Genomic DNA, 21,994 nt, shown 5'->3' on the forward strand with positions numbered 1-21,994 from the left:
GCGGCATCCACGCACAACTCACCACGCGCCCCACAGAGAGCAAGAACCACATTATAGCGACCACGAGGAGGTTACCCATGTGACTCTACCCTCCCTAGCAACCGGGCCAATTTGGTTGCTTAGGAGACCTTGCTGGAGTCACTCAGCATGCCCTGGATTCAAACCCGCAAATCCAGGGATGGTAGTAAGCGTCTTTACTCGCTGAGCCACCCAGGCCCCCAGGCAGCTATAGTTTGATTGCTTTAAATAAGCGTTTTTAAGAATCGGTATATTTTAATTTTTACATATTGCAGTGCAATGAACAAAGAACGATGTGGTTCAGGGAATATACAGACTTAAAGTAGGGTGCATCCAAGACAGATGAGCATTCATGCCAGTGAATTATAACAGCTACAGCAGTAAATAACAAATGATATACAATAATAATAATAACAAATAAATTGGAAGATATTGTTACATTTAATATTTAATATAATACAATAAGTATATACATGGCAGTGAAAGTGCTAATTTCAAGCTCAAATCATTCTGACATCCATGTTTTTGAATGGGAATATGGGTGGCCTTTACCTACTGGGTCGTATATGTGGCTGTCCTGTGTGCCTTTTATTATCAGACAAATGTGAAGGCTATGTGTAAATGCAGATTTTAAATTCACTGGTCGAGCTTTTGAGAGAAGAGCATTCATGAACTTCCTTTAGCATAATTAGACTGATTTACAACAGGTGAGATTATTACAGTAAATCCAATAATATGAGTACAGTATTAGGTTATTTTAGGATAAACATCATACAAATTCCTGAAAATTTTATTTTTACGTTCCAAAGGTTATAGTAACTTTTCGCTGGATAGACTTACTAACTGTAAAAATCTCACCTGTAGTAAATCAGTCTATCTACTGGGAACTTACTACAACCTTTGGAATGTGAAAATAACATTTTGGTGAATTTTAGTTCATTAATTTTTAAAATAATCTAATACTACTTATATTATTGGACGTACTGTAAAAATCTCACTGGGAACTTACTACAACCTTTGGAATGTGAAAATAATGTTTTCGTTAATTTTAGTGATTTATTTTTCATAAGTGAATACTGTACATGCATATCCATCACTCTGGCGATCTACTAAACCTGTGAAATGTTTTTTTTTTTATATTTTTTTTTTAATAACAGTGTTTTTTTTATGATATAGCATGCAAGTCAATAGTCAAATAAATGACTGCTCTGACGCCAGTGACAATTTAGTTGTGTGTGGAGTTTTCAGACGGTCCCTTACGCACCATAGGTGAATATCCAACGAATATCGAACCTAAAACAAACTTTACCCCGCAGTTAAATGTAAGCCTGTATCTTTACAATGTAGGCATATGCTTCAAGAGTCTTATGAATGTATGGTTATTTTCGTAATCTCATTTAAATCCATGCCTTTTCAAACCGGAGCAACGTCAAAGACAGCAGGTTTCTGAGTAGGGTTGTCTGATAAATCTGGCTATTTGATAAGAGAGATAGCTCAGCTGCAATAAACGTGGTGAGTTTTGGTGAATAAATGGTAAAGAATTTAATATTAACTGAGACAAATTCATTTGAATAATTAAACAGCAGAGAACTTTTATTCTGTCTCACAGCACTGTGGAAGACGATGGTGCAGGTTGACCAATCAGAAGAAAGGGGCGTTTCAGGTCCACCCATACTGTATATGCAAATCAAATATTCAAGCCATATAGTAGTGAAATCAAATAATCAAAACGCACAGTGTCCCGTGGCTATTTTTCCAATTTCCTATTTTTAACTTGAGAATTAAATCGAAATTACAAAAAACAGGTCATTATTGTTTTTTTAATACTGGTTTTGTAAACGAATTCCTAATTGAATATGAAATGAACTAATGATACACGGATTGAACAGCTAGCTGTCTGGTGTGGTCACAACAACCTTGAGCTGAACACACTCAAAACAGTGGAGATGATAGTGGACTTCAGGAGAAATCCCCCCGCATGTGCCTCGAGGAAACGTGCAGGTAGAATTATTCTGGACCCCACACACTCTGCCCACTCCCTTTTTGAACTGTTGCCCTCTGGCCGGTGCTGCAGAGCAATGAGCGCCAGGACATCCAGGCACAAGAACAGTTTTACCCTCAGGCCATTTTCCTAATGAACAATTAAACTTCAGGACTCCCATAGTGCAATAATGTATAAATATGTTATGTACATATTTAAATTCACTCATATTTAATTCAATAACTGTACATACCCTTACCTTGCACATATATTACCACTTGCATATGTACATATGCCAGTCTATGTTATATGTCCTATTTTTTTTTTTTACTATTCATACTCTTACCTTGTTTTATATTCTGTGTCTCACTGTAATGTTCTGTGTGCACTTGCTTGTTTCTCTTACCACCCAAAAACATCCTTGTGTACGTGAGCACACTTGGCAATAAAGCTCATTCTGATTCTGATTTTTCTAATTCTGATATTCCTTTAATATCTTGTGCAGTTTTGCTTCTCATGTAAATAAACCTTTTTATAAAGATAATTAGACACAAAATAAAAATAAATAAATAAATAACATGTCTGCTCTTTATTGGAGAGGAGGGTGATACTGGGATGTATTAATGAGTCAAGTCAAGCATAACTGTGTTATATACGCTCCATGATCCTGGGACTGAGTGTCTAGACAAGCCAAACCTTACCCTGTGTGAAATTAGCTGGCCCTTTGACTCAAGATACCATCTGCCTCTGCACTGCTTTGATATAGAGGAGCCCCTCTTTCATCCCAGCATGTTTCTTCTCCCTCTAAAACCTCATTAATCCAACCATGGGTGTTTCATACTCCAGGCAAAGTAGAGATGATCCTGCTGCCATTTGCCTTTACCCTCTCTGAAGCCCAGGAGATGCGCTCACATGGTTTGAAGGCAAGAGGTTCTTGTTTGCCAGCTGTGTCTTAATTGATTTTGCCCTCAAGCTTGAGATTGTGGAGGCAGGTGAAAACTTTTAGATTCAGAATGTGTGTCCATGACTGAGTTTTTGTGTAAGTGTGGCTACAGTATGTTTATATGTGAGAGTTAGTGATTTTAAATCTTTGCAATATAATTTCCAGATTACCATACAAAGCAAATTTGCATAAGGTTTACAAAAAGATGCCCACATTTGTGATACTATGATATTCATTAAAACATCTCAGTTTGTGTTCCCTTTAAAGAGAGAGTTCACCCAAAAATGAAAATTCTCCAAAAAGTACATAAAGGCATTATAAAATTAATCCATACAACTCCAGTGTTTTAATCCATATCTTCAGAAGTGATATGATAGGTGGGGGTAAGAAACCAAGATCAATATTTAAGTCTTTTTTGCTAGAAATTCTTCTCCCTGCCCAGTAGGGGGCGATACGTATGAAGAATGTGAATCACCAAAAACACAAGAAGAATAATGTGAAAATGAAAGTTAAAGTGGAGATTGACTGAGCAGGAAGGAGAATTTATAGTAAAAAAGGACTTAAATATTGATCTGTTTCTCACCCACACCTATCATATCGCTTCTGAAGACATTGATTTAACCACTGGAGTCATATGGATTACTTTTATGCTGATTTATGTGATATTTGGAGCTTCAATTTTTTTGGCACCTATACTCTTGCATTGTATGGCCCAAAAGAGAAGAAGAAGAAATTCTTCTAGAAATCTTCATTTGAGTTTAGCAGATGAAAGAAAGTCATACACATCTGGGATGGTATAAGGGTGAACTATCCCTTTAAGAATGAAAGTCATACGGGTTCGGTGACATGAGGCTGAGTAAATTATGACAGAATTTTCTTTTTTTTTTAAAATGTACTCACCCTCATGTTTTTTCTAAAAGCATGAGCCAGAGTCTAGAATGTGTTTTCAACCGAACTGGTTGGCTTATTCCCCCCTGTGTCTACAAAGATTTGATATTCACAGCTGGTCCACTCTTGTTCGAATCTGTCTTTCGCATACGTGTTTTTAAAAAGAGTCAAACTCATTATTACGTTAATTTCAGTCCAAGTGTTGTACAAGCTCATTTATGAAACGCCAGCAAGACATTTTTCTTCAGCAGCATTTCCAGTGTAAGGATAATTGGAAAATATAGCAATGTTAGGACATTATGTTAGTTTGAAAAGAGGAAAATAATAAGCATAGAATCTCATCTTTGTGGTTTGTCATTTTCATAGCACCTGTGGTGCTCTCTCAGGTTCTGATGGAAAGGTAAAGAAATGCTTAACCCAGTGTATTGTTTCTGAATTTCATAATCTATCCTTTATCTTTGTCCTCACAGATACTGACGATTGTCAGTCCAATCCATGTCAGAACGGAGGCACCTGTATAGACGAGATCAACTCATTTGTATGCCTGTGTCTGCCCAGCTATGGTGGAGCCACTTGTGAGAAAGGTAATGAAATAACACCTGCACACCCACAATCACACAGACTTTTTTTACAATATTGGTGAGGATATGTCATAGACCATTGAAGTGGTTTATCCGAACACCCAGATCACCACTGGATCATTGGACCAAATGTTCCTCAAATAATTCCCAGGTTGTTTGATAAGACATCTTAAGATAGCATAAAATACTACGGGTAAATTTAATAGAATATGTAGCCTCAATATCTATGTTTCAGCAACAATTTCTGATATCTGTGCTTGTCTGTATGACAACTCAAAATTATATAGAGACTTGTGTCACCGGACCTACTCGACCCACCCCGAGCAGGATTTGAACCGACGATTCCCGGCATAGGAGTCAGACGCGCTAGAAAGGAGGCTATAAAATCCATGGTTCTAGCCTCGGTTGCTAGTGCGTGTTTTATGGCCAGGAGAGTGAGGTTTACACACTGCACAGCTATCATGTACCAGCTGGCTACCGTTACAATCACCCCCCTAAACCTCACTCCCATCTGGGTCACAGTGCCAGTGTAAACGGTCCTACTTAAACCTTCCTGAACGGGATTCGAACCAGTGATCGGGAGTCGGACGTGCTAGCAAGGAGGCTATTAAAGCCATATAATCCACAGCGGTGTCAGACCCTCCCACCATGCTCGATTTCTGAAGCTCACTTTTCTGTACGTGTTTGGTGTACCATTCTACCGCATTACACCCGAACATTCAGCTGCAAGGCAATGAAGCATGGGTGATCAATCCTGACCGAGCCATGAGTTGGAGAGCAATGGGAGTGAAAGAATAGAGCAAGCAGTAGGAGAGATGCACCGGGACTTGGAGTTGCTCTGTTGGAGCCAAACACACCACCACTCGAATCCTGCCCTCTCATAAGACGCCATTGGAGACCCGGCTCACTCATACAGTCAGTCCTCCATGGATGCACATATTAGAGCAGGGGGAAGCCCTCCCATCACATACACTTCATGGACACACACTTCATGGGTTGTAAAGTGGGCCAGAGGAGGCCCTGCTGTGGAAGAGTCGAGTGGGAGCAGTAGACAGGAGCGGATCTGTGGCTGCTCCCACAGGGTCACCGTTATAAGCAGCCAGATAAATTATTAATTCTAAACAGTGATTTAAGGATGATACTATACTTTTTGGTATCCATTTACATGTGCTGATTAATGCTTAGGTCATTGCATCTGTAATAATGGGGAAAAAATCCAAACAAAGCCTTGTCTGAAGTTTAAAAAAATCCAAACAAGCTTTGTTTTTTGTTTTTAGTAATGCCTAGTGGACACTACATGACTCAAGCTCGTCTCCTTTGATGTTCTGAGTCGGCGACTGGTCTGCGACGAGAAGTCTTAGATCTCACGACGGATGGTCTCAGTGTGTGCACACTCCTGCGACATGCTGAGGCTAGTCCCAGACGCTACAACAGTTTTGAAAACAGCTTGAAATCTAGATGTCTTGTTGTCAGGTGTTCGAACTGTACTGACGAGTGAGAGACCTTTATTAGCCAAAACCAATTAAATATAGAGAGAGTGCAAAAGAGGGGCATGGTATTAGGAAGCAGAAGGCAAAAAATTATTAGAAAATAATATAAATTTTCACCCACATCTCCCTACCCGCTGTCTTTATTATTTTCAGCTGTTTTTACTATTTTTTTACTTTGCAAATTAGTGCATGCGAGCCATTCTTTCATTTTTGTTGAAAAAGGAGAGCAAGGTATTGGGTAACAGAATACAAAAATAATTTGAAAAAATTAATTCCCACATCTTCCTACTCACTGTTTTTAGTTATTTTCAGCTGTTTTTTATTTTTATAATTTTTTACATTGCAAATGGTGCCAATAAGCGAACAAACGGGCGCAAGCCATTCTTTCGTGTTTGTTGACATGTTATCAAGAATAAACTGTGCGAGTTTATGAATGAATTTCGTTATCTTAATTTTAAGATGAATTTTGAACGATCCGTTTCAAACAGGGCGATGCTAAAGGCAGCTATTACAGCCAGTAATGTGCGGATTTAAAGGGAAATAAGCATACGATCGGAAATTTAAAAAAAGTCAATGCATGAACATGCACAATAGGGACACAGATATGAGCAGCATGCACAATAGAAGCTCAGGTACTGCACTAAAATAACTGTGTGCAGGTTTTTAGCGCTTTCTCGTCTTTTACTTTTTTGCGCTTTATTATCATTCGGTTATACACAGACGTATGATTGATGTTTGTCCTCATTCTGAATTTTTATTTTGATATGTTGTTTTAGTAAACTGTGAGAGACATGATGTGGGTGACTTGACTTAATGAAGTTCTTAACCACGATGATACCATGATGCGAGCACCGTCTTGGCTGCACAAACGCCGCGTGTGATTTTACCAGTTGTCGGGTCCCGTGCCGTGTGAGCCTGCCTTGTATTTTCTTGCACATTGGCTACATGCCTGTGTTTGTCATGCCAGCCACCTCGGTAATCGATGTCATACAGCAGTCTCCGTAGTAACATTCAAGTGTATTGGTTGACTGAGTATGCCGCTCTGCAGGTGCGTTTGCACAACATGGTGAAACAAACTCTTGCTACAACTACGGCATCAGGGGGTGCTACAACTGCTTGCAGAAAGAATGTCCATTTATTTATTTTGTTCATTGCATTGCGAGTCCCAAAGGCTCGAGTCCGAGTCAAGTCTGAGTAAAAATGCATCCGAGTCCGTTCATTAAAGTTCATTAAAATTGGACTCATGACTCAGACTCGAGTCTGAGTCCGAACTCAAGTACCCCAACTCTACAACCAAATACACCCCTCCAGAAAGAATGATCAAAGAGGCACTGAATCCCATGTCAGGTTAATTTGTTTGCTCGCCCAGTCTCCAGTGTAATGTGATTCAAGGCCTGTCTGTTATCATCACAACCACATCAGTCCTTTGAAGCTCACCTGCCTCCACCATAACCCCCAGTTTCCATGGAGACCACTACCAGAGTCGATAATTGTACAACACCACCAAATTTGTCAAATTGCCAGGGTTCAGATGCCTACAGTTCAGTATAAAGCTTAATCTGTGAATCAACATTCCAAGCGAGCAAATTAGTATGTCTTGCTAATTGCAACACTTCTGGGCACTCAAATTGAAGTAAAAGCTTTTTTGAACCAGGGATAGATTACCCAAAAAATTAAAATTCTGTCATCATTGACAATCCCATTTGACTTTTTTCCTCTGTGAAACAAAAAAGATGTTGGATGCATCCATGGTCTTATAAAGATTTAACGCTAGTAAATATCCATGCATATTCCGTTCGCTCTTAAAAAAATGATATTTTAGCACCTGTAATTTTAGCTCAAAAGCTTTCCAGTGCCTGCTGGTTACTCCGTCAAAATCTACTCATCTCAAACCTGTATGACTTTCTGCCATGGAACATTTAATGCCTCCCATGGCTTACTGAGCCACACAATAAACTGATGCATTCAATGCCACACTGCTACAGTCTGCGCATGAAGCAGCCTGCCAAGACCTGAGCACCACACACAATTTCTGCATATTTCTCTCCCCTTCCTGCTGATAATTTAGTGAGAGCAATCAATTCCTAGTATATCTGGCTGACTGAAGTGTTTGTTAAGTCACATGTGTGGGGAAGATTTACGAGCTAGAGTCGTGCCTGATGTTCATTAACTTACACCCACCAGAAAATTATTTTCTTGTCGTAGTCAAAATTTGTCCACGGCATTGGTGTAAACATCCTAGCCAGTGCTGTTGTATTTCACCTCATTGTTTAGGATATTGAAATAATGTTCTGAAATAAAGTCTACAAAACATTTCCATCAATTCAAAAATCAACTTTTTTTAATAATAGCAATATTTGCCCCCCTTGAATTGATAATCACGGGCATTTTTACCTATTTGACAGAACATATTTTATAAACACTTAGTGTGTCAAATATTTAAAAGTTAGTCCCAGGTTCAAATACATGTTAAGCTCAATCGACAGCATTTTGTGGCATAAAATTACCACAAAAATAATTTCGAATCCTCCCTCATTTATTAAAAAAAAAGAACCAAAAATCACAGTTACAGTAAGGCACTTACAATGGAAGTGAATGGGGCCAGTCAATAAACATTAAAATACACACAGTTTCGAAAGTATAGCCTCAACATGTTAACATTACGTGTGTTAACGTGATTTTAGTGTGATAATATCGCTTACAAAACTTATTTGTTTACAGTTATATCCATTATCCAAATTGTACTCATGCCGATGCAATGCGGTAAACCCTGTAATGTGGTAAATGCCGTAATGCTGGTTAAAATGCTGGCTTACACAAAAAGCATCTTTTTTATTAGATTTTTGTTTTTATCCCCTTTTCTCCCAATTTGGAATGCCCAATTCCCACTACTTAGTAGGTCCTCATGGAGGCATGGTTACTCACCTCAATCCGGGCGGTGGAGGACAAGTCTCAGTTGCCTCCGCTTCTGAGACAGTCAATCCGAGCATTTTATCACGTGGCTAGTTGAGCATGACACCGCGGAGACTCATAGCATGTGGAGGCTCATGCTACTCTCCGCGATCCACGCACAACTTACCACGTGCCCCATTGAGAGCGAGAACCCCTAATCACAACCACAAGGAGGTTACCCCATGTGACTGTATCCTCCCTAGCAACCGGACCAATTTGTTGCTTAGGAGACCTGGCTGGAGTCACTCAGCACACCCTGTATTCAAACTCATGATTCCAGCAGTGGTAATCAGCGTCAATACTCGCTGAGCTACCCAGGCCCCTCTCGCACAATTCTTGAACAATTATCGCTGTTGCCTCTAAAATTAATTCAACATAAAAAAGCAGATTTAAATAATCCACAGCAGATCATAACACATTAAATACTCTTCTAGAATACATTTTAAATAATTGGTCACTCTCTGTTTTAGATTATACAGCTCTTTACTGTCTACCACCAGGCGAGATTTCGATTCATGTTTTTCACAATTTTCAGAACTGACTTTAGTTTTTTCATCATCATCATCAAAACAAAAAACACTTAAAGGAATATTCCAGGTTCAATACTAGTTAAGATCAATCGACAACATTTGTGACATAATATTGATTACCACAAAAAAAAAAAAAAAATTTCATGCCCCTCCTTTTCTTTCAAAAGGGCAAAAATCTGGGTTACAGTGGGACACTTACAATTTAAATTACAAATTTAAAATACTTTCAAAAGGAGAGCCACAAGACATAAACAATATGTGTGTAACATGAGTTTAGTTTGATAAAATCACTTACTAATCTTTTCTGTGTAAATGTATAGCCAGTTTTACAACTTCGTTGCCATGACGATGTGATGTCAACAAACCCTAAAACCTCAAAATGACAGTAAAAATGTCAATTTAATCAACTTTACAGCTCAAATAATACATGTGTTTTAACAGAATAATTACTGTATGTGCTTTTATAAAATTATAAGCTTCACATTTCTGCCTTTAAACCCTCCAAAAATTGGCCCCATTCACTTCCATTGTAAGTGCCTCACTGTAACCTCGATTTTTGCTTTTTTTTAAAGAAAAGGAGGGACGAGTCCAAATAAATTTGAGTGATAATCAACATTATGACACAAATGCTGTCGATTGAGCTTAACTTGTATTGAACCCGAAACATTCCTTTAACACTGGTTCATTTCTGACCTTCATTACACCAAAGTTTGCCTCCCTCAAACTGACTAGTTATTGGAGTTTTTGTGCTTGCAGCAATCTAAAATGATGCACCAATCCAATCTTGCAGCCTTTTTCATTTATCTGGAAGGAAGTTTTGTCAAGAGTAGCACTGATTGACAGCTGGAGAGAGTGGTGGGGATGCTACATGGCATCTAGTCTGAGCTAGAGGGAGACACTGTTCTGAAAATAATTAAGACAGACAGTGAGTTGTACCACCGAGGTCCTGCTTCAACCAATACTGAGCACAGCCAAATTAATCACAGTCTTCTGGGTCTTTAGATAGTGTTTGGACTAATGAAGATTTTTTAATTATAACATCACATGGGTGCATGGTGAATATTACTTAACACAGCAGACAAATTGAGCAGAGCTACAAATTGCTAGTGATTTTCCTTTTTATATGATGTTAGCCAATCATAACAGTGGGCGTGTCTTAAAGGTGAAGTACATAGAAAACTGATCGTTTCAGACAGAGGGCCAAAGACAGGGTAGAAAAAGGCCATGTAATACTACATTGACTTTTTTTGTGCAAAAAACTTGACTAATATTATAAGTGAACCCCAAGGAAGAAAATAAACCCTGAAAATATGACCCCTTTAAAGAAGATTAAAGGCTTTGTATGGGCCTTTAATCTGCTTTAATTCACGAACGTTCCGTTTATTCCTTTGACAGTTAAATTTTTTCAGTTGGAGTTTGAATTAACAAACATTCTGTTGGCTTTTTTGAACATTCCATAAATGTAAGTCTATGGTGTTTTTCAGAGAATCCGGAATCACGTTTTCATCGTGCATTGTAGATCCACGGTGCTAGGATGTTTTTTGTTGTTTTTTATCTCTTGTTTTAGGTTACCAATCAGGGCTGTGAGCTAGGGAAAATTGCTTCTTTCTGCTGAAGTGAAAATAATTGAATGCTGCAGAGTGCCATGGACTGGGTGCATTTGGCTGTAAGTGAGGAAGCTTGGAAAGGACATTGGAGAAAGACTTGGCTGCACTTGGCAATTTCTTTGTCTGATTTCTATTATGATGAAGTTTCTTACCATCAGTCTATATAATTCCACAAAATTTGGCTTGCCAAATACTGTCTGTACTGTGGAAAACCTAAATCAGATCCTGGATGGATCCTACACCAGCTGCCTGTTGCTCTACTGAAGCAAAACTGTAATTCTAAGCATCATGTAGTAGGCTCCCCTGCGGATGGTCTGTAATTGCTCTCTATAAACTGAGCTGCTGAAAGCTGTTGATGCACCTTACAGCTATGAGTGTGAGTGCATGAAATCCAAGTCCTTTCGGCTTGCATCAGCCTTAACAAGTGGCAGCTACTTTAAATCATGTATGCCAACAACCCGTACCAGAGAGGCTATAAACATGCACCTTCCTGGCGACTAGCATCATTTCCTCACTGATACAGATGGTGTCCATATACGAAAGGTAATGGAAACATGTTCGTTGCCCCTTGTTCCACCATTCACCCTTCTGTTCTTGCTCCATCACTTTCACATCTGGGCCAAGGCACTCTTGTTCTGTGAAAGTGTGCTTATTACTTGTTGCTTTCACTTAACACAGACAAAGCTGGAAGTGGGATCTTGGCTACATCATCTGAGACAGAATGAGGTGACCATAGCATTACTTTCAACAGTAATCTTTACTATTAATACACTCTCTTCTGAGTACCCTCCTCATGTCAACTTATGCTAATGACACTCCTCTTATGTTTATGCCCTCCATTCTTGCAAAGAGCAGAAACATGTTTGCAAAGCGAATCTAGATGGATTTTTAATTTAAAATCTGTTTGGAATTAATGAAGATTTGTCACACTTTCTCTTTGCGCAAAGAAAGAAGAAAATTATACGTGAGCTTGTTATGCCATCTGCACTGAAATATCTTGATGTTTTTGTGGCAGGGTGAGGAAGGGACAAACAACAGTAGTGATGAAAAGGGTAAGGTCCAGGTATCATGGGCGGGGTCCTGCAGCCATGATGTGCTCCCCTCCCATCCGGGCACGAAAGGGCAGCGGCTTCCCTGGGGCCACGGCATGCGAGGGAAATGGCAGCCCAGCATCCTAGCCCATCGACCGCGTTGCATGCTCCAATCTAATTTGCATCTTATTCGAGCCGGGGATCAGGGGTGTGGGTCCGGCGATGCATCTAACTCACGACAGACCCTTCCTGCTCCATTTCTGGACCTGCAAGATGCCAGTGTTTGCACACAAGCTTCCCGAGGAGAGGGCAGTAGTGATGAGGCTGTATTTACATCAGGTGTGCCTCATCATCCACTGCCAAATGAGGCTTATTAAATTGCACCTCTCCTCTCTCCTGCCCCCTCCTTTTGTGAGCCTGGCAGAAGAATGGCCCTTTGAGGCAGGGCGACGATAACAAGAGGAAGGGGCGGACCGTACTGCCACAGTTAAAAAAAAGCACAATGATTATAAACAATAGCTTGTATATGTATGTAAACACATTATGTTTTAATTAGGTATGCATATTCATCATCAGGCAAAAGAACTGACCATCTTGTGTGGTGATATACAGTGTATGTTTGTAAATTTGTGTGACCTGGAATGTGTTTTTGATGTACATGAGATTTGAAGTCATCGTGCTATTCTCTGCTGTTCGATGTCAAAATGTAAGCAGGCATGCAAACATACTGTCACTTGTGCACATTTGATAAACCACTAAGAACACCAGTTAAGATGTTTACATGTGACGCAAAATCGGGTTAATGCGCAAAAATGCGCGTTGCAGATGTGAAGCATATTTAACAGATATAAAGTGCCAAACGCAATATGAATATCATTACATTTGCATACATTTGCTAAACATTTTTAAATCCTTTCTGATAAAGGAAAACTGTCTTATTACTTATTGAGCATAATCGGTATAAGAAAGTGCATGTAAACACAATCATGAAGGGGTAAACCCGAAAATGTCACTTGTCACTTTTTTCGTCTTTGGCCTCTAAATAAAATATTTTGCATGGAATTTGTCCTTTTACTGAGAGTGCAAGCTGTTTTCTTTTTCTTTATTAAACAAGAACTGTCTTCCCAGCAGCCTCCCTCCTAAATGGCAAAATACCGCTCATCTTCACAAAGAGAGCATCAACAGAAAATCAACCCCCAAATGTTTCATCATGAAGGGACTCTAAACCACATCTTGATGAGGATAAATGACCCAATCACTCAGTCGGAATCACTTGCCATTTTTATTTTTAACTGCTGCTTGTTCACTTCACCCAATATTAAGCACAAAAACATGCCAGCCCGTCAGTGTGCCATGCTCGAGAGGAGCATCAGATAAACTATAAATATCTTAGCAGAGCTGTGACAGCCAATAAGCTATTCAAAGAATAAGAAGAAAGAAATGAACAAGGACACTCTCAAATCTTAGCGCTGCTTCGCCACCCTTCTGTGGATCCTTTTGGGTCTTGTTTTGCAAATATTAGCGGTAGGACTGGTTTAATGAGCAAGTAAAGCCTGAAGTGAGCAATATCATCTGCTTTGAAAGCCTTCGAGCGCTTCTTTCTTCTGAAAATTGCAACCACCATATAGCTTCGGGGCAAAGGCTTGCAGGTGGAAGCCCAGTGACGGCCTCCCATTCCCTTGCTCGCTGACTCGGAATCTGGGCAGTGTGCCAGGGTGTGCCAGCAGTGACTTGTAATGCCTCCAGCATCTCTATTCTTTCTGCGACTAAAGATAAGAGAGCAGGCTATGCTGGAGCAAGCCAATTTGGATGCGATCCCACTGTATTACAATATTCCATCAACAGTGCTGTCAAACTATTTTCGATAGGCTGGAGAAAAGAGGCGGAAGCTTGTACACTGTGTGGTTCCGGTCTCTTAAACTGTAATGCTAAACTGAGTCTGCTGCTTTCTCTTTTCATTCTCGCAGTTGACGGACCTTTGACGCGCAGCAAGGAAGTTCATTTTTTCATCAGCTCTCAGATGGCAATTATGAACATTAAATACTTAGAATAAATAAAAGCTATTATACTACACACTTTTACTGTGTAGATTATTTGACACCTTGTAGACCAGCTGGTGCTATGCTCATTTAAAGGTGATGGGTTGTTATTTTCAAAGTTAAAATACTTTCTTTTACCTAGGGATGGGAATCATAATGAATTTAAGGATTCCGGATCCAATTCCAATTTCTCTTAAAGATTCAGGATCCTTAACAATTGCTTTAGTAATTTTGAGGAAGAAATATTTGGAAATAATAAATGCCATTAATATTGGATTTACTGCCCTTAGCAGCCTGTTAGAAAATGATGAGATAATTTCATATTTAACAGGACAGATTCTTGCAAAAGGTGTTTACAGACGCTAAAATATTGTATTAATATTTTATATTTAGTTTGAACGTCCTGACACAGCAATTGCATTGACTCAACCAATGGAGTGAGTTTGGGGTGTGACTATATGTTTGTTTGACCAATAGTAGATTGTGGGAGTATTTGTGGAAAGCTGTTTGAAAACTTTATTTTTGCAGTTCCACTTGAAGCCACTAGTGGCATCGAAATTATGCAATTCAGCTTTAAATAACTGGGAAACTTGACGTTTGTTGTCTCTGTCAAGCTGTGCAGTGGTTCTAGTCTCAGCAGCAATGAAAGAGCAGCCAGTCTGTTTTCTCCCTGGAGAACAGAAAGCAACTTGAATGTCAAAACATATGAGAGAGGATCGTGATGTTTTTGTTACCGGCAGGATTTTCTCTCAGGTTCAGATAGCTCCCTCTCTGGTTAAATGAGGCAGACCTCAACATTTTGCTCTGAACCTTCTTGTGTTGGTGAACTTCTAGGAATGCCAACATGTGGCATTGGAGGTAATTAATATAAATAAAAGAGGCTGTTTTATAGACAGCAGCTTGGTAATAATGGCCTAACAGTGTTTTCACCAGGGGCGTTCATAAGATGTAGACCAGCACCATACTAGCTTTAACCAACTAGAATCATCATGTGGCTAAGGTGGTCTTTTTAGCTGGGATTCTTTTATTCTGATCAAGAATATGAGGAAGTGAAGTGTATGACAGATGACGTTGAATTATTTGAGACACGTACACACATAGCGATGGCTATGGTCTCCTTGTGGCATCTTAAATACTTTCCTGCAGTACATTCTGATCCTCTGCCCCCCATTCAGGCAGCTTTGCACCCCTCTGCATGCTAAACAGAACCCCATACGGCCCAATTTGCAGCAGCCAATTTACCAATGTCGCTTTAAATTTGCTGAAAGTAAAAAAGGTGGCACAGTGCTTTGGCAGTCTGGAACAGCAAATCGGGCTAACAGATAAAACCTTCACCCTTTTATACATACACACATGTACGAACCCACACACATGCACAAAAGAGTACAGATTATCTGCTCTTCATTCGCCTAGATATCGTACCATCCCAGAGGGTTAGAAACTGGCTGTTCTGACAGGAATGTGACAAGGTTTAATTAGACGTCGCATGTTGCGGCGGAAGACATTTCTAGATTGTTGTCATTTGAATAGATTAAAAGGGGTTTTTGCTAATGCTAAGCTGCTCATGCTAACAGCCATGGATTAAAATGACACAACTAAGAGGAGAAAATGAAATGCATAGACATGTCACTTTTGAAGAGCTAAAGTTGAGTGCTAAAGTGGGCTAGGGTGTGTGTGTCTGAGAATAGAGCTGAACTGGCCTTTCTTAAACATCCTGACCTAGTCTCATTAATTGAACGTTAATATAACTATATTTTTGCAAACTGAGTTTTACGTGCCGCGTTTTACGTTTCGACGCAGATTCCTGGTGAACCTGGTTATTCACTTTCACACAAATAACAAGTACAATTACGGCTGATTATGATTTTATAAACACTTATTTTTTGCACTATTATCCACACAGTGCTGTGTTATTATGATATCAAAACACTTTTACTCTAACGCATCATTTGAAAAACTATACATTTTAATGCTTTCATTACAGACCCACCTACATTTACACACTTGTTCCAACCTGATTAGCATGGGTGGTAGCTCACCTGATAGAGTGTTGGACTTCGGACACGGAAGACCATAGAAGTGACACAAAATGGTGTGTTTGTTTCAGAAAATGTGCTTTTCCTGTCGCATTTGGTTTTAGGAAACTATCAGTTAGGTTTAGGTTAAAGTTTTAGGTTAGGGAGGTACATTTTAGTCATTAAACCGCTATCTAATATTCATCTTAAAAACCTTGTCTGATTACGACAAAATTTCACTCAGTTTTGATTGATCCACCAAACATTGGGACACTGCTGACTAAATTACTTGCGATGCGATTACGAGTTTGCACATTAAATCATAGCTGATAGTTATCAACAATATCGCTATATAACTCGCAATCGTTCACTTTCCTTGTAGTTGTTAACCTCTTACTCTCTGCAGGATCACATTCAAATTGAAAAGCTCCCTGTTCACACATACAGTGGACTAATGTCTCATTTTACAGATAACAGTTACATTTTAAGAAATGATTGCAGCAATTAACAAATAACATTGTATATGTTTATAATTTTGTGATAAACATAATTTTTTTTTATTTTTTTTTTTATTTCTAAAGTTTAAAAGCATGCCATTTCAGTTCTGTGTCCTCTATTTTCAAGCAAAATGTCTTATTTTATTCCACTGGATGGCAGCAAGAACTGGAAAAAATAAATTTTCCTCTATCACCTTCCATCACATTATACTGATCTGAAATATGGGTGGTGCTCTAACGCATTTTAGCGCTCACCTATAGACAAGTGCTAAGAGCTTCCACAATTGTTGTTGAATATCTTGACTTCTGAATTGTCTAGAAGCCCAATCTAGGTGTCATTGAAAAACAGAGAATCCCAGCTTTACAATGATGTGTAACATTTAATCTTCAATAGAATAATAATTATAATAATAAGATGAATGAGAACCAATTTTGCTGATGATTTGTTTCTCATACTTTTTTTACTGAACTTCATATTTTGTTCAAAATATTCTTGACACAAAATTGGATTATTCATCCAAGCAAGCTCACAAACAAGTAATTTCTTTAACTCATTTTAAAGCTAACAACCCAAGGAAAGATTTTATATAAAGTTTGAGGCTATTTAGAGCTTACAGATCAGTGGTCAGCACAGAAAAGAGATGTTTGCATTTTATGCCTTTCACTTTGTGATATTTTTGAAAATAATTCAAACTGTGGTATTATGGCAACAAAATAAACCGTACATTCACCTTCCTGAGAATGAGAGCTTTCATGAAACATGATTTCACTCACATCTTTACTTGTATCTCTCATTCTCTCTCTTTCTCGCTCATGGCAGACACTGAGGGTTGCGAGCACAGTTGGAGGAAATTCCATGGTCATTGCTACAGGTACTTCACCCGCAGACACACTTGGGAGGATGCCGAGAAGGACTGCAGAGAGCACAGCGGTCACCTGGCCAGCATCCATTCCACACAAGAGCAGGACTTCATTAACGGTCAGTGAAACAACTGGATGCTCGTTCAGTTAAAAAAAGATTCAGAACCCTTAGACTGAAGAGTGGGAGTAGGGGAAAAAATTATTCAATGTGCATTGCAATTCTCAAACTATTCTAATCATATTTAATATTTTTAAAATGTATTATATGTAATATAAAATTCAATGTAATATAATAAAATTAAAGTATTTTAATATGTATAATTTTACATTTATTAATTTTTTATTATATAAATAAATTATATATTATAAAATAAAATATTAATATATTTTTTAATATATATATATATATATATATACAGTTGAAGTCAGAAGTTTACATACACCTTAGCCAAATACATTTAAACTCATAGAAAACATTACCTGTCTTAGTTAGGATCACTATATTTTAAGAATGTGAAATGTCAGAATAATAGTAGAGAGAATGATTTATTTCAGCTTTTATTTCTTTCATCACATTCCCAGTGGGTCAGAAGTTTATATACACTTTGTTAGTATTTGGTAGCATTGCCTTTAAATTGTTTAACTTGGGTCAAATGTTTTGGGTAGCCTTCCACAAGCTTCTCACAATAAGGTGCTGGAATTTTGGCCCATTCCTCCTGACAGAACTGGTGTAACTGAGTCAGGTTTGTAGGCCTCCTTTTTCAGTTCTGCCCACAAATCTTCTATCGGATTGAGGTCAGGGCTTTGTGAAGGCCTCTCCAATACCTTGAGTTTGTTGTCCTTAAGCCATTTTACAACAACGTTAGATGTATGCTTGGATTGTCCATTTGGAAGACCCATTTGCGACCAAGCTTTAACTTCCTGGCTGATGTCTTGAGATGTTGCTTCAATATATCCACATAATTTTCCTTCCTCATGATGGCATCTATTTTGTGATGTACACCAGTCCCACCTGCAGAAAAGCACCCCCACAACATGATGCTGCCACCCCCATGCTTCATGGTTGGGATGGTGTTTTTCGACTTGCAAGCCACACCCTTTTTCCTCCAAACATAATGATGGTCATTATGGCCAAACAGTAAAATTTTTGTTTGATTACACCAGAGGACATTTCTCCAAAAAGTAAGATCTTTGTCCCCATGTGCACTTGCAAACTGTAGTCTGGCATTTTTATGGCGGTTTTGGAGCAGTGGCATCTTCCTTGCTGAGCAGCCTTTCAGGTTATGTCGATATAGGACTTGTTTTACTGTGGATATAGATACTTGTCTACCTGTTTCCTCCAGCATCTTCACAAGGTCCTTTTGCTGTTGTTCTGGGATTGATTTGCACTTTTCGCACCAAACTACGTTCATCTCTAGGAGACACAATGCGTCTCCTTCCTGAGCGGTATGATGGCTGCGTGGTCCCATGGTGTTTATACTTGAGTACTATTGTTTGTACAGATGAACATGGTAACTTCAGGTATTTGGAAATTGCTCCCAAGGATGAACCAGACTTGTGGAGGTCCACAATTTTTCTGAGGTCTTGGCTGATTTCTTTTGATTTTCCCATGATGTCAAGCAAAGAGGCACTGAGTTTGAAGGTAGGAATTAAATACATCCACAGGTACACCTCCAATTCAGTACACCTCCTATCAGAAGCTAATTGGCTAATTGTCTAAAGGCTTGACATCATTTTCTGGGATTTTCCAAGCTACTTAAAGGTACAGTTAACTTAGTGTATGTAAACTTCTGACCCACTGGAATTGTGATATAGTTAATTAAAAGTGAAACAATCTGTATGTAAACAATTGCTGGAAAAATTACTTGTGTCATGCACAAAGTAGATGTCCTAAACGACTTGCCAAAACTATAGTTTGCTAATATTAAATCTGTGGAGTGGTTAAAAAAATGAGTTTTAATGATTTCAACCTATGTGTATGTAAACTTCTGACTTCAACTGTGTGTGTGTGTGTGTGTGTGTGTGTATATATATACAGGGTGCATCTCCAGTGGTATATATACCAGAAAAATGTGTGTCTACAGGTGTGGCAATAGATTTGCGCCTCTATGCTGTTTCTGAAAGTTTGAGATGTATTGACTTCTTTTTTTATTCACACCCTTACTAGAGAGCATCACACAAAGTGACAAATTAGACCTAATTATAATAGCTTAGCATCAGTTAAATGCTTTTGTACATAGTTTCAATGCTGTCTGTACACACTTTAAAGACAATATGTGATCAAAATTACCCTATTTACACAAATGTCCCAAATAATTTCTGCCTGTAAATGCTTCTGAAATGACAACAAGGCCATGCAGGCGGGGAGAATCAGATCAGAATCAAATCTTCATTTTATAAATTTGTAAAAAAAATAAATAAATAAATAAATAAAAGAAAATCCCACTGAATATACAATTTCATGCTGAAATACTTAACATTACCAAAGTTAAATACATTGTTAATGCAGTTTTATGATTGCTTCATGGGATATAAAACAGCAAATGGGCAGTAACAATAGTTAATCATTGTCTTTAATGGCTAACACAATTAGCTTTGACTAAAACTGTTTGCATACACAAGATGTATTAATAGCCAGCCACATAACTAAAATAGGTGGCAGGATAGCTGACTGCCCCCTATGGCACCGACTGCATTATATCTACTGCTCTTTGTCAGGCCAAGATCTGTCGTAATGACACTCAGTGTGGCTCTCACAGCATGCTGTCTGCCGCTGTCTACCCCGTCTGCATACAGAGTCACTGTGCTCACCAAAAAGTGTGTTTAATCGCCTTGAAAATGGACATCTCCACCCCTGCAATAAAGGGGGCACAGCCATTAGGAAGATTAATGGGCTCTGTAATGATGTTAATCAGTAACACCATAATTGAAATTCCATTACACCCAGACCAAAAAATCTCCACAAATACATCTGGAGACGATCTGGTGGCTTCTGCCCTGAGCTTGAATTGTGATTGTGATAACACCATTGCTTGGGCTCCCACTGACCCTCTAATGTGATGGAGACAGAACACAGGGTATGACCTAGAGAGGAGGTATTACACACTAGTATGATGCTGTGGCCACTGTTTACACCTGGTATTAATGTCCATCTTGGGTGATCCAATCACAGGTGGTCAGGCAAGACCATGCATTAACATGTGTCTAAATGTGTCTTCATTGACAGAATGTGATCAGATTTCATCGAGGGAAACCTTTGTTTTGATGCAATGATGACATTAGCATTTACATAACAAATGCAATGTGCATTATTTTTTAGCATCCTTAACCCCTTCTGAAAGAGGTTTGAGAAACTGGATCAAAATAAAATAAAATCATATCCAAAATATATATGCTGATTGTCTCTTAGTCAAAGAATAAACTATTTGTTTTAATGCACACAAAATACTGTTTGTTTTTTAAAAGCAAATTTTGAATAAAATAAAATAGAAACAAATAAATAATATTCAAAATATTTGCTGGTTATCCCATTGTAAATGTATTAACTATTTGAATTAAGGGGAAAAGCTGTTTGTTTTTTAAATGAAACATTAATATCTATATTGTATATTTTCTATATATACTGTATAATATGTATGTGCATAAGTATAACGCATAAGTATGTGCTGGTTGTCCCACAGTTGAAGAATAAACTATTTTAACTACAAAAAAATACCTTTTATTGTCCAAATATAAAATAAAATAAAGTATAAATAATATTAAAATATGTTCCGGTTGTCCCAGAGTCAAATTCTTAACTATTTGAATTAATGCATATATATACCCCGATCAGCCACAACATTAAAACCAACTGCCTAATTTTGTGTAGGTCCCCCTCGTGCCGCCAAAACAGAGCCAACCCTCATCTCTGAGTAGCATTCTGAGATGATATTCTTCTCACCACAATTGTACAGAGCGGTTTTCTGAATTACCGTTGACTTTGTCTGTTCGAACCAGTCTGGCCATTCTCTGTTGACCTCTCCCATCAACAAGGCATTTCCGTCCACAGAACTGCCCCTCACTGGATGTTATTTTGTTTTGGCACCATTCTGAGTAAACTCTAGAGACTGTTGTGCATGAAAATCTCAGGAAATTAGCAGCTACAGAAATACTCAAACCAGCCTGTCTGGCACCCACAATCATGCCATGCTCCAAATCACTGAGATCAAATTTTTTTCCCTATTCTGATGGTTGATGTGAACATTAACTGAAGCTCCTGACCCGTATCTGCATGATTTTATGCACTGCACTGCTGACACACGATTGGCTGATTAGATAATCGCATGGATGATTGTTGGTGCCAGACAGGCTGGCTTGAGTATTTCTGTAACTGCTGATCTCCTGGGATTTTCAGACACAACAGTCTCTAGAATTTACTCTGAATGGTGCCAAAAACAAAAAACATCCAGTGAGCGGCAGTTCTGTGGACGGAAATGCCTTGTTGATGAGAGAGGTCAATGGAAAATAGCCAAACTGGTTCGAACTGACAAAGTCTACGGTAACTCAGATAACCGCTCTGTAC

General features: G+C 38.6%; 1 protein-coding gene across 1 annotated transcript in view; it reads left to right on the plus strand.

Moving 5' to 3' along the window:
* The window catches only part of LOC127439051 (neurocan core protein-like), a 106,076-nt gene that overhangs the window by 74,869 nt on the left and 9,213 nt on the right, over window positions 1-21,994 (plus strand). The window contains exons 9-10 of the mRNA XM_051695075.1: window positions 4,301-4,414; window positions 17,393-17,551. Coding sequence (XP_051551035.1) covers window positions 4,301-4,414; window positions 17,393-17,551 — 273 coding nt within the window. The remainder of the gene's footprint in view (window positions 1-4,300; window positions 4,415-17,392; window positions 17,552-21,994) is intronic.

This window comes from Myxocyprinus asiaticus, chromosome 50 (assembly GCF_019703515.2).
Source record: "Myxocyprinus asiaticus isolate MX2 ecotype Aquarium Trade chromosome 50, UBuf_Myxa_2, whole genome shotgun sequence".
In the NCBI taxonomy this organism is placed as follows: Eukaryota; Metazoa; Chordata; class Actinopteri; order Cypriniformes; family Catostomidae; genus Myxocyprinus; species Myxocyprinus asiaticus.